The sequence below is a fragment of the Heliangelus exortis genome, chromosome 24 (genome assembly GCF_036169615.1).
Source record: "Heliangelus exortis chromosome 24, bHelExo1.hap1, whole genome shotgun sequence".
NCBI classification, from domain to species: Eukaryota; Metazoa; Chordata; class Aves; order Apodiformes; family Trochilidae; genus Heliangelus; species Heliangelus exortis.
In genome coordinates, this window is record NC_092445.1 from 1,621,999 (window position 1) to 1,635,941 (window position 13,943).

The window sequence follows — 13,943 nt, forward strand, 5'->3', positions numbered from 1 at the left end:
GGAAGTTATTATGAAAGTAAGATTTTGTGTGAAATACCTCTGAGTGCCCATACATATTTATAAGCATAAATAAGTCTAACTTGATTGAAAATATGTCACTTTCCATTGCTGACTGATTGGATCTTTACTATTTTAATCAGTGGGATGTGATGTTGCAATTGCAGGAGTTACCAGAAGTTTTAGCTTGCAAAATTTACTGCCTGACTAGAGAAATCATTTACAAATTCCAACAGTTGTATGCAGTAATGCTGTGGGGTTTTACACCATTAGATAATTCATTATATTCAATTTTTAAAACAAGAATTCTAGAAATACTGTTACTACAGTACTATTCAGACTAATACTGACATTCAGGGGAAAAAAAAACATTCAGGAATGGGGATGGACCCAAGCCCCTGGACCCATCAAGAGATGCAGTTAGCCTGGATCTCCTCCTAGACAGGACTGGAACCTGGATGCTTTGCCTGCTTTTTATCAAGTTTTATCTTGAGAATTGCAAAGGCAAAGAGAAGAGTGCTGTTACAAAGGGAGAAATAGTGCTGAGTAAATCATCTGTCTGCTGTGAACTGGAAAGAAAACCATTTTTGTGCTGTTTTAACAGTGCCTGTTTTGAGAACGAGAAACAGATATTCAAGGCACTAATAAACTTTGCAAATCCAATGTCTTGGATAAAATGTAGCATGCATGCTGATATTGTCATTATTTTGGGGGTTTTTGAAATCACCTGTGTAATTATACAAATTATTTTTTTTCCAGTTATGACATGCACTGATTATATCCCAAGGTCATCAAATGATTATACCTCACAAATGTATTCTGCAAAGTAAGTTGAACAATTGTTACTAAATTCTCTAACTCCTACTTCTTTCTGAAGATGTCTTTTTGCATCTTTATGCATCTTCAAAGCTACACAGAAGTCACCTTTTGGCTTCAGTGACTGTTGGTTTATAATCACCAGGATGAACAGCCACTTCAAGTAAAGGTTGTTGAATAATGCCCAAGTATTGAGAAGTAAACAAACTGGAAATAAATTAATATAACAAAAACACACAATTTTCTGGTCATTTGCCATGTTTGGGGATCTTAATAGTTCTTCCCATTGCAACACTGTAGGTCTTAATCCCACGTGCTTGCTTTTGTGTAGTCTCTGTGTGTGTTCCAGTGGTTTTGACATGTGCTGCTGTGTTGTATTAGCTTTAGGATTTGGTGCTGTGAGGTGTAATAAATGAAACCTACTGCTCATGCCTGTTGGAATGGGGAGTTTGTTGTTCCCTTCTCATCTGCCATCCCAGCACTGCTGCTCAGGAGAGAGCTTCTCCTGTTTTTTCTGCAAGAAACAGGCAGCATGTATAAATCCAAGAGCCTGTCCTATTAGGAAACACAAGTGGGTATTCTACTAAGAGCACACCAGTGTGATTGTTTCTTCCTAAAGCAATTTTCTTTTGTGTGTCTCCAGGTTTAGAAGCTGAAAGATGCATCATGTAAATAGATCTTTTTTACTTTTGTTCTTTCTTTTTAATAAGGCCATATGCACATATCCTTTCTGTACCTGTATCTGAAACAATGAGCCCTTACCCTGGCCAGACTCAGTACCAAGCACTGCAGCAGTCTCAGCCCTACACCATCTACCCCCAGACCACCCAAACCTATGGACTACCTCCTTTTGGTAAGAAGTAACTTTTCAAAGATTTCTCAGTGCCTGCTCTTACTGTCTTATGTCTTATTTAAAAGCCAATGTTAAGCTTAACCAGTTGTGCTGAAGAGAAGAGTTTGTAGGAGAGCATATTCCTGACTGAAACTGTAGTTCAGTAGCTACAGTACTGATGGGATTTCATATTATAAAATGATTTCTTACAAGATTATTTTCCTGGCCATTAATTTGAATGTCTCCCCATGAAGCTTATTAGATGGCTCTTAGTTTGGGATCATAATTTCCTCCAGTTGTTGTGTAGCTCTGTTTGTGCAGTTTCCTTGTCAGTGGAATTATACAAAACCCCATATTACACCACCTCTGAAGGCATTTTTTCTTTGTTTTTTGCTGACCAGGACTAAGACTTTTTTTTTTTTTTTTATTTCATCCCTCTTCAAATGTAGATTTCATGCTAAAATGCCTCCAGGTTTACTAGGCAAATAAGTTTGCTTAAATTGCTCTAATACTTGAGCTCCCTATTAGCCATTCCAGTTTTTGTGAATGCTTGGAGCATCTGGAGCATCACAGTCCTGCCACAGCTGAACAGCTAAAGGTCCCTGATGGGGTTTGAGCTGATCACCCTGCACTTGTTTTGTAGTGTGTGGAGGCAGAGACACACCTCTGAGGAGTTAGTCTGTTTTAGAAGTTTGTGGCCTTCTTTCTCCATGATATATAAAGAGAGTTGAGAATGAGTAGTGCTGACAGAAATAATGTAATTTCTGTGTGAGTTACCTTGTGAAAGGAACTGTCTGGTCTTTCAGTCTATTCTGTGTATTAGTGTCAGGCACTGAGGAAAAAAACCCCACATGATTGACTCCCCTCCTATGGATGGAATTTTATAGCTCATTATTAAAAATTAACATTTAAACATCTCTTAATTTTTAATGTTGCCCTCCTTGGTTTTGTATTTTGTTGCCAGCTCTCAAAAGTGTATGGTGGTGAGGGCTGTTGTGCCCCTTCACACCCAGCTGTGATGGGCAGGGACAGCATCACCCTTCCCTGCAGGTAACCTGGGGGAGCTGTGCTGCTGAGAAATGGCCATGAAGTGTCTGTCCTGGGCTTGTGGTCATGCTGCATAACTAAATGAACAGAGCCTCTTGCAGATCTGTCTGTACTGCTAGAATCTTGATGTATAAAAGGATTAATTTTGCCTTAGCTGAAGACATGGGTGTCTTTGAATAAACCCAGCAACATTTACAGCTTTTGTTAGCTGCCAACAGCAAAATCTTAGATATGAACTACAAAACAATTGTTTTGTCATGCTATTTTTTGAAAGATGGTGTAGAAAAGGTAGTACAGCTGGTCTCAGTTTTATTAGACATGTTGCATTACTAATTCTGCTTAAAGTAATATGGCACAAACTGTTAACTTTATGAGAAAGGTCAATATGTAAAATGAATCTACGTACCTTTCTTTTTAATTTTTTTTTCATCTATATATATACCTGGGATTCATTAAAAGCAGTTTTATTTCGCCTGTGGGATCCTTAGAAAGAAAATTATGGATTTTTACTGGGATGCAAGGATCAAACAGTATCTCATGTTGAGATAGGTTGTTCTGACATATCACTTGAATACCATAAAGTGGGAGCTTTGCCAGGTGTACACATTGGGCTGTTTTATTGGCAGCTCAGGGCTCTCCAGGGGAATAGAGGCAGTTGGGTTATTTGGTGCTTCTGCATTTCTAGCTCAGCCCCTGGCAGAAAATTCAAGTAGAGCTGCCACTTCAGAAATATTTCAAAACAACCAACCCTGCCCACCACCTCACTTGATGGCAGTTTGAGGATTTATTTCTAGTTGATGAGATCGTTGTTGACTCTGTGTTGTGTGTAGAGCTGAAGATCTCTGCCTGTGGTACTTTCTGAGCTCAGGAGAGCTTTTCCCTGGAAAAGCTGAACCAGTGCAGAAAAACCTAATTCCATGTCCATCCTTAACTCTTCAGTTGCCAGTGCAGTTTGTCCCTGTTTTTCTAAACACTCTTTTGTCTTTTTGTCCAGTTGGATTGCTGGATGTTGTCATGATGGTCTGGTATGTACAAACTGTGCTCAGCCCCTTGTTATTGCTGCTGGAAGATATTGGGTGTCTGCACTTTGGTTTCAGTGCTGTGTTGCACTGGTTTTTGTTATATAGTGGGTGGTGATTCCCTTTCCTTCATTTATTTGTAGTTTATCTGTAATTTGTTGTGGATGGTGCACTGAGGCTGTCTTGTATGTTCTTAGGTATTTTAATGTGGATTATTTTGTTTGTTTTGTTTTTAAAGGCAGCTATTTGTCCTTGAAGTGTTAGTCCAAGATGTTTAAAAAAGTGGTTTAGACTTGTAAAATTTTTGTGGAGGGAGGATATAGGGGTTTTTTTTAGTGTTTTGTGTGTGTGGTGTTTTGTTGGTAGTAGTGATGGCTGTATTTGCTGAGAAAGGTGTTTGTCCTTTAATCCAAAGATTCTGGAATCTGAGAGTACTCAGCTGCTTCTGTGTTACACCTTGAATGTAATAGTAGAAATTTTTCTGAATATCGAGGCAAGAGATCAGCTTTTTATGTTGACTTCATAGGAATTTTTGTCTGTAATACTTCCGTGATGGTGTTTAGTCCATTGCTCTGCATGCAAAATACTTGTAGTCTGGAGAGATTTTATTAAAGGAGCATTAAAATAAGAGTAGTGACAGACAAGCTGCATATATGTGACTGTAACACAGAAACTGTGTGACTGACAGGTTAGAAATGCTGTGCATGTGAGAGTTTACACCAACCCAAGTAAAATCTACAAGTGATGGAACTTGTGTGGGGCCTTTCCACTTACATCTGTCCTGTGGCATCCTTCTGCCCCACCTGCAGTGCTGTCACTGGGCTCCATGGGAGGGTCTTGTTCCCCCTCACCCACCTTCCTCTGTCATCCTCAAGGCCCTGCTAGTTTACAGATGCTCTCTTGCAGACCATGAGTAAGGACTTGTTCCACCAGGCCAAGAGTTGGACTTGCTGTATGGACAGTAGAACTTAACATGTACTGGAAGATGACAAAGGGACAGTCATAGAGAGCAGGAGCTAAAGATGCCTTAATAAACGAGTCAGTTCCTGCACTTGCATGCAGCCAGCCCTGTGAACACCTCTGGCATGAGTCTGGCCTGATGTTACACTCCTCATGGGATAATGATCCTGCAGCATTGAGTTGGGTTGTGTTTCATTGTCCTGGTCATCAGGCCCTTCTGTGTGTCCTGTGACTGTCTCCTTATATTGTTCCTTGTCCATCTGTCTTGCACTGTAAGGAACTGTTGGCTACTTTCCCCTCTAAAACTACTCACCTATTTGAAGATTGTGGCACTCTCTTTCCAGATGAAACAAATGCAGCTACTCCTCTCTCCTTGGAGGATCTGTTTGCCATATATTTTGTTCTGAAGTTCCTGCAGCATATCTGTGATCTTTCTTAAGTCAGTCTTTCCCTTTTGTTTGCTAATTATCGTGGTTTTCAAGGTTTGAAACAATTATGAAGACACAGCTTGAGAGTTGAAGAATCCAAAGCCTGGTGGGGCTGTACAGATAGGTGAATGACTTAATTTGACTCATAGGTGGGAGGTGAGATCAGGTATGTAAGTAAATCAAAGAGCTGTTGCAGAGTTTAATTCTGACAAAGTTGCAGCATGGAGCGAGCTTTTGGAGTTGTTGCTCTTGTCCAGCTCTGTAGAGCCTCCCATGTCATCTGAGTAAGAGGCTTGGAGCTTCTAGCCCATTGCTTGTTCTGCTAGAGTAGGGGAAAGGCTGCCCTGGTAATGTTTTGGGGTTTGAAGTAGGAGGATGATCTTTCTGCTGGCCCTGAGCTTTGTGTCTAGCTCCAAATGTCCTTTGTCCCTCTGCTTTGCACACTCCTGCTTGTTTTTAAAAAAATCCTCTCAGCTGATTCCTGCTTTCTAACCAGAGCTGGGAAGAAGTGCCTTTGACTTTGGCTTTAAGTCTGGTTAAGACTTAAAAAAGAGCCTGAAGAGCCCTGAAGAACCAGGCTCTAGCTGAGCTGCTTCAGTCTGGTGCTGTTTTCAGCCCACCAGTGCAGTGGGGGAGACCTTAACACAGCTCCTGAGCTGAACCCACACTGCTTACCTGTGCAGATTAAAGTCACTTGGCTGTCTCTGTGCTTTGCCCAGTGTTGTTAAAAATGCTTTCCAGAGTGGTAGGAAACGCATAAGAGACATTTAGGTGTTTTTTTTAACTCTCCATTCAGTGTTTTCAGTCTATGAAAATTACTGGCTTGTAGCTTGTTTTAAAATATGCAACCCAAAGGCCAGTGAAGCAGTGGAAGCATTGACCTTGACCTTGACCTTCATATAAACCAACCTCAGCCTCCCTGTGTAATAGCTGAGGTCATTTGCAGTTCTAGGCATTAGTAGTTCCTGTATTCTCCTGTGGCAATGTATCTGACTGTGACACTAACAGATTTTTAGTTGAAAGCTTTGGAAATTAGTCTTGTTGGTGCCTTTAATGTTCTCTTTTTCAGCCAGTTTTATCAGCAGCTCTAATCCATGCACAGCCTGACTATCAGCACTTGCTATTGCAGAAATTAAACATTTTCCATGTGTGATTTGTTATTTGCTTTTGCAAAAATCTTAATCTGTGGTAGCAGCATGCTGTTTGGTCCCAGCATATTTGTTTGTAACTGGTCCAATTTATCTGATTCAGGTGCACTGTGGCCAGGTATGAAACCTGAAAGTGGTTTAATTCAGACTCCATCTACAAGTCAGCACAGTGTTCTTACCTGCACTACAGGGTTAACCACAAGCCAGCCCAGCCCAGCACATTATTCTTATTCCATTGAAGGTAACTTGGCATGGTTTTTTATCTGCATCTCTCTACACCTAATTGAGTCCAGATCCCACAAATAGAGAGGCTTGCACGTGTGTTCTTAGTTTGTGCATGGTCCTTCATGCTTTCCCTTTTTTCTCTGTGTGTGTTTATGTGTTTAGTTTTGTATTTGCTACATACCTCTGTATGCACCAGGCTGGCTTGTTGGTGCCATGCTGATGGACTTAACAGGGTGAAGAGCAAATGGGGAGAGGAAATTAAATGTATTCTTGCATGCCTTTAATGGGAAAGCTCTTGCAGCTTAAGCTCTCTGTTAGTGATCTTTAGCTGGATGTCAGGAAATACCCTGGCACTGGATTGTTTTAATTTCATTTTTTTTTTAAAGTTCCTTCTCGGGGTAGGTGGCTTTTATAGATCTGCTAGAAAGTGAATTTCTCAGTATAAAACTTCCCTGCCAATGTTCCAACTGAAAGTACCACATCCAAGAAACCAGGTGCTGAATTTCACCAGTTTCCAAAGAATTTGTAGGAGTAAATGTGCCACTTAGTTGAATAATATAATGTTGTTGTTTATGGAAAACATGTGCAAATTGATACTTCTTTGCTAGGCAGGATTTTTGCCATTTGTATTTGCGTGGTGAATTGTGAAAATTTGTCTCTATAGTTTTTGAAAATCACTTCAGTAATTTTTAATCTACTTCTTGTGTGATATTTTCGTAGAATGATTCAGGGACCTCATGAGGTCTTTAGTTCAACCTCCTGATTAAAGAAGAGTTGACACTGAATCCAGAACAGGGCTTTATCCACTTGAGTCTCAAAAACCTCTGAGGGTGGAGTTTTTACCAATTCCAGTGCCTGTCATCATGGTGAAATATTTTTGTCAGCTCAGAGCATCCCCTCTTCCACATCATAACTGTTTCTCTCCTTCTCCTGCTGAGCACCTGAAGAAAGATCCTGGCTCTGTCTTGTTGAGAACCTCCATGCAGGTACCAGCAGGTTGCTGTCAGGTCCCCCAAAGCCTTCTCCAGGCTGGACAATCCCACTGTCTCACAGGCCACATGCTCCAGGTGCTTGGCAGTTTTGGTGGATCTTTGCCAGACCTGCTGAATTTTATCACCACTTTTCTTGCACTTGAGGCCCCAAACTGAGTGTCGTATCCAGATGTTGGTCTAATGAGTTCCAAGGAAAGGGGAATAACTCTTAAAATTGGCAATAAGTGGGGGTTTAGCATATCTTTCACTGGCAGGAAGGCCCTGCAGTGTGTCATGGTACTTGGGTCAGTATGGCAGTAATGTTTATTTATGGCCCAGGGTAATGTTTATCCCTAATTTACTTTTTATGTTCATAACACGAATAATACTGCACTGGAGGTGCTACCTTCCTGCAAACATAACTCTCCTCTAGGTACTCCCACTGCTGGAATGAATTATAATGTCTTACAGCACCAACTTTAATTGCCAAGGGTCAGATGAGCTTTTGCATAACAGGATCCCTGACAAATTTCCCAGTGATGTACAAATGAGCACGTGGGTCCTTGGGAGGTCAGTGGCCTGACAGCCACTGTCAGGCCTTGCTCTGCAGGAGGATTTTAGACTATTTGATCTGTGCTGCTGTGAGAATGTGTGATTTTAGCAGAGTTTATCTTCAGGCAGCTCTTGGAAAGTGTGAAAAAATACCTTAATTGTGTTGATGCCATGAAAGCAGAATGAAGACTCAATGTTGTGGAAGACTGTTCAGCAAGGTGTTCTTATTGCAGCACTGGGCACACAGGGGATCACTCTTCTTATGTGCATGCTGATGTTAGCTGATTATTTAGTTTTTATACAGGTGTTTGTTTACATAGTTTATAAATATTCATACATTTCCCAAGAAATTATTAAAATATTCATAACTTTCCCTAGAACTCATCAGCTTAGGTTGCCACCCTTTTCATTACAGTCTCCAGGTGGTCTTGCTGGTCATTCTGTCATCTTCGTCTTTGTCACTGTGTCCTTTGGATAACCTGCAGCATTTTAATTCCTTTTGTGGCAGTCCAAACCCCCCTAATTAGTTTTGCTCACTTTTGGCACTTCTGCAGACTGCAGCAACCTTGAGACATCCCATAATTTGCTCTCAGTGTAAAGTTTTCCATATTAACTGCATTCCATTATAACATATACCCTTGCCATGCACATATCTACCTATATTAGTCAGCTAGTAAATATCCATTAGGCTCCATTAAACTATTGCTTATACATTTCTTTAAACTACTACTTTTATTTCTGTAAACTACTGCTTCAGTGGAAATGCTCTCACTTTTTTGGAAAACGTTTTGCAAACAGGCAGGAATCTCTCCCTTTTTTGGCTTTTCTGTGTTTCCTTTTCATGAAATTAGCAAGCAGACTGCTGAGAGGTCAGGTCAGTACTTGGGCTGGTGCAAGGGTGGAGAGCAGGAGCTGGAAGGACAGACAAAGTTGGTACTCTCTTGAAAATCTGTCTTTTCTTTCCAGTAGTAGGGTAACTCAGAGCCATGTGATGCTGCTGTCCCATGAGAGGTCTCAGTGCATGGATGTGGTTTGATTTGCAAGTGCTGGTCTGAAGTAATTAATATTTGAGCCCTGGTAAAGGGATGCACTCAGTGCCTGAGAATTTTGCTTTTTGCACTCACCTGAGCTATGGCCATGGTGGTCCATCTGAGAAGCACTGGAAACACTGGGAATGATGTGGAAGGAATGACTGGTTCTTGCCTTGCCTCTTCTTTCCCCATGAGAGCAAAGTAGCCAAATGAATCATAAAATGGCATTAATTGTGATTTCCCTTCCCAGCACACTGAGCATGTTGAAACCTCTTTGAAAGCAACTGAAGGAAAACCTAATGGGATGAATGTGGCAGGGAAACCTAATGGGATGAATGTGGCAGGGATCTAAGGTCTGAGGATGATATCTGGAAGTCAGGGAGAAAGAGAGGAGAAGAGGAGTCAAGGCAGCTTCAAGGCAACACTTGTGTTTGCTGATCTTTTAAACCTGAGAGCATGAAGTGGTCCTGTTTGGCATGTCCATGTCTAACATTTTTCCATGGTATTGGCCCATTCACAGGTAAAAGGAACCACAGTGCAGGAGGAACTGTTTAATTGGTGTACTTGAAGCTGTTTGTAAAGATCTAATGTGTAACAGTGTGTAGATAAAGGGTAATTTAAAAAGAAATGTTGGAAGGAGACCAGAGTTAAGATAAGCAATGAATTTCATATGAAGGAAGGGAATCTGTTTTTACCAGAATCCCAGCTCTTGGAATCTTTTTTTCTGTGATTTCTTGACTTTTGTTATCTATCTCAGTGGAGAAGCAGCCTCTTCAGAGAACTGCAGATGAGAATTTTCTGTGTGCTGTCCATGATAGTCTTGAGAGAGAGGGTAGAATAATCTGTTTCCTAGATAGTTCATCTCATCTGGCTTCACATCAGGTTTGGTCTGCATCAACACGGATCTTTTCTGGAGAGCTGCTCTTTGCAGTGCCCTAAAAATTGACATATTTTTAAGGTAATTACAGCCTTTGATAATTTCTGTAGCATGTATAGTTGGAAGGAGTTTTATTTGGAAAAACACTCCTGTTCTTTAGCTCATGTGAGTATCTGTGATGGGTACCTTAACTCTCACAGCTGCACTTCTGGTAGCTGCATAGCTACTGGAGGTGCTTGAGCATATTCATTACCATTGTTGCTGTTCAGTGCAGCCTTTTTTTCCTTTTTCTGAATTTCCCCCCAAAATTCTCTCCCATCTGTTTTTGAACACTGCTGCTCCCATCTCTGAGGGTATTCCCAGGGACTGGTTACTTCATTTCTGCTTCTGGAGAGATGCCACTCTTCACATTTCTCAAGTCTTATAAGTACTGTGTGTTTCTGCACCTCTTGTAAGAGAAATTTCTTTTGGTTTTCATCTTTTTTGAGTCATATTTTGGAACCATTCCTCTTCCCAGGAGCAGTTCACCAGCTACTGTCTGTGCTTGCAACATACATTGATTAATTCATGGTGGGGGCTGTTTTCCTGGGATAGAATGACTGAAGCCTTCAGGAGTCTGAGTTCTTCAGTCTTTGGGTGTTATTTGCAGAAAGTGAGGGCCTTTCTCAGAATATTGGTAAAGTAGGAAATACTATAGATTTCTGCAAGGCTTTTTGTAAGCATCATATAAAAGTGAGTTTTGTGTTTGTTTGTCTGAAGAAAGAAGGTTCAGCAAAACAAAATATTCCTTGGTAGCACCTGATTTACTACATCACACTGATTTCTTTGTTCATTTTCCTGAGGGTCCCAAAACCCCACGTGGAGCAATGTTTAATGAAGTGGCCCTGTGGCTGTAAAACCACAGAATCTGCTAAATGGATCTTGTTTCCAGGAGGTGCTCTAGCAGCCTCTCCTGTGTTTTGGAAGAACTGAATGCAGTGACATAAATGATGTTAAACATCTTAAAATCATAGTAGCAACTATGTGTCTCTAATAATTTGTCCAACAAGCTGCTGACAAAGTATTTCTGAATTTATTCAAAAAAAAGTTGTAGTCTTACAGGGATATGGGGAGATCCATTAGCTTTCTCCTGTAGAAAGCACCCTTTTAATGCAACTTGAAATATTTTTACTGTTTCCTTATTATTTTTTGTCTAATTAGACTAAATACACTAAGTACAGTGCAGGGATTTTTATCAGAGCTGATTTAAATGCATTCGTATGCATTTCACTGATTTATTCTGAGTAATTTTCAACTACCACTAATTGACCATCATAATGTGATTTCTGTAATCCCAAACATTTTTACTTAAGATATGAAACTTTTAAAATTATATTCCAATTCCTTAGGAGGCAATGGGAGAAAAGGTTTCTGAAACATTTGAAAGTACAGGTTTTAAACACATGCCAGTTCTCCTTCCCTGTAAACCCTACTGAGATGTTACTGGTTTCCAAACACCCCAACTCTGGTTTGGCTCTTACAAGCAGAGTGCTACTAGAAGCACAAATGCTTGCACATAATCCTAGTAAGTACTCATTTCACAGCGTGGATTGGTCTCATTTCTGGTGCTTTTCTAGAAGCATTTAATGCAGTAATTCTTAATTTTCAGCATCAACTACCAATGCTAGTCCAGTCTCTACATCCTCAACCGTTGTCAATATTTCCACATCAGCAGTAGCCAGCATCTCACAGGTAAAACTTCTTCCTTGTTATATTTACATGCAGCATCTGCTTCACCTTTGTTTAACATGTTACTCAGAACTAAGAAAGGAAGACCAAATATTTGCTTTGCTTCAAATAGAACACAATGGGCACTAGAGTTGTAGGACTCAGAATGTAACTCAAAAGTCAGCAAAACAGCTCTTGCTGTCTCTTTGACCATGAAGCTTTTCCCTTTGGCCTTGGCAACAAACTCATCAGTTCAAAGCTGTGTCCTTGTCTGCAGATTGTGTGGGGAATCTTAAAACAGGGTGATGAGACCTCTGCAAGAAAGATAGTGGAGAAGAAACAATAGATCTATTGTGAGAACCAAACCTACAAGGAGTATTATAGGTGGATGTTTTTCAAATGCCTTTGTTCCCCCTCAGCAAGAAAAGGAAAATAGATCCCACAAAAAAATAAACCCAAACCCCCCCCAGTAAAGTAGGAGCTACATTCTGATGGTTTAGAATAAATCAAACTCAAAAAGCCCTGCAGGTAGCACAGAGCCCTTCTCCCTGACTGTGAGCTGCTGTAGTACCATAACCACTGTTGGTGGTTAACTGCCATCCTAAATATTTGGAAGTGCAAAGGAACCCTTCAATGTCACAACTTTGCAGAAAAGGAACTTAGGAAGTGTGGCAGATGCAATGGGTGCACAAAAATCCTTGTACACTAAGGCTGTTGCTTCTTAAAGTTTCTTTCATTAACATAAACTTCCTTGGAGCTGCAAGGGGAAAAAAGATTTTCTTTCAGTAGTGCAGACCAAGGTACCTGGCTCACAAATCCAGATTGCTCTTTGAGGGGACTGGGAGGGCACAGTGTGCCAGAAGAGTGTGAAGTGACATTTGGGCCACTGTGGGCAGTAGAAATTAAGACCCTCAAGTGCAGCTTCAGGTGCTCAGTGATCTTATGCTAAATGAGTGAGTAGTCTTCATAAATGGGTACCTTTCACATGCAAAGTAGTGAATGCAAATGCTGAAGTCAGGACATGAGGAAGGGCAGTTTAACCCCAGCTCTTGTAGCTCAGCCAGTGTCAGGACCACTTTCTGTTGCTGTCAGTACTTCTGGTATCAAAAAATAAAACATGAGACAAAATCACAAGCTCCAGACCACAGACAGAGGACTGATGCCTTAGCATGCATGCACTACTCCCCTTTTCCTATCACAACATTCATAATTAATTCATTTTTGAAGAAAGAGGAGGCAGAGGAGTGGCCCTATGATTGCTGGCCTCCTGTCTGCAGAACTTGTCCCAGAGGGCATGGGGAAGTCAGATCTGAGTCCTTTTTGGGGATGTCTTACATCTGCAGAAAGGAACAGCATGAAGTCAGGCTCTGCTCTTGCTGGGGCTTCTCTTTAACAGCCATATTCTAGCATAAAAGTCACCAATATAGTGTTTTCTGAAGGAAGTGCCTTGTCATAACTAATCCTTCCCTCTAACAGGAATATCCTACCTACACGATCCTTGGCCAGAGTCAGTACCAGAGCTGTTACCCCACTCCTGGCTTTGGAGTCATAGCACCAGCAGACAGCAGCACAGAGAGCACTGCAATTGCAGCATCCACCTACCCACCAGAGAAACCAAACCCCACGGTGCCTACACGGACAGTGCAGAGACATTCCTCAGGTAATGGCTGCATCTTCAGCAGGGTGGTTGCAGAATTCTTGTGCCAGCACAGTGTGCAGACACAAGGAAAACTTCTTTCCAAAGTGTAATTGCAGCACCTCTGAGTGCTCTCCTGGACAGACATTGGCATTCCACTGTCAGATTGGTTTCACTGGTGTGCTGAGTGTTATGGTGGGCCAGCCAAAATTACATATTGGAAGTCTGGAGACACCTACCACATGCTCTGAATGCCCTAGGGAGAGGGAATTCCAGGGGTAAATGGAAGAGTTGCCAACAGCAGCTCCAGGGACCATTGATTCTGTCATATGTCTGGGCTGGGTGTTCACTTGTGCTACAGGACAGCTGATGATACCCAGTCTCAGTACCTCCTGCTAGCACTTCCCCTCATAGAACCATGTCAGGTTAGAAAAGACCCTTGGGATCATAGAGTCCAACCATCTGTCAATCCCTGCTCTACAGAGTTCTCCCCTAAACCATATTTTCCTGTTCTGTCAGACAGTTTTAAATTGAAATCTGCTGCCTCTTGCAGATTGGTAGGCTTAAAGAAAAAAAAAAAAAAAACACTAAGATTCCGTTTATTTTTGTTTCGTGCCCTGGGTCTGGCCAGGATGAGGTTAACTTTCTTCAGCAGCTCTGCTGGTTTTGGTTCATGGCTAAATGGGTGCTGATAGCA

General features: G+C 41.3%; 1 protein-coding gene across 3 annotated transcripts in view; it reads left to right on the forward strand.

The window, feature by feature from the left end:
• Positions 1-13,943, forward strand: part of EYA3 (EYA transcriptional coactivator and phosphatase 3) — a 44,441-nt gene that overhangs the window by 16,313 nt on the left and 14,185 nt on the right. For 2 of the 3 annotated variants that reach the window (XM_071768001.1, XM_071768002.1), the window contains exons 5-9: positions 757-823; positions 1,524-1,666; positions 6,351-6,488; positions 11,552-11,634; positions 13,087-13,270. In XM_071768001.1, coding sequence (XP_071624102.1) covers positions 757-823; positions 1,524-1,666; positions 6,351-6,488; positions 11,552-11,634; positions 13,087-13,270 — 615 coding nt within the window. The remainder of the gene's footprint in view (positions 1-756; positions 824-1,523; positions 1,667-6,350; positions 6,489-11,551; positions 11,635-13,086; positions 13,271-13,943) is intronic. The other variant, XM_071768003.1, reaches the window with a different exon arrangement.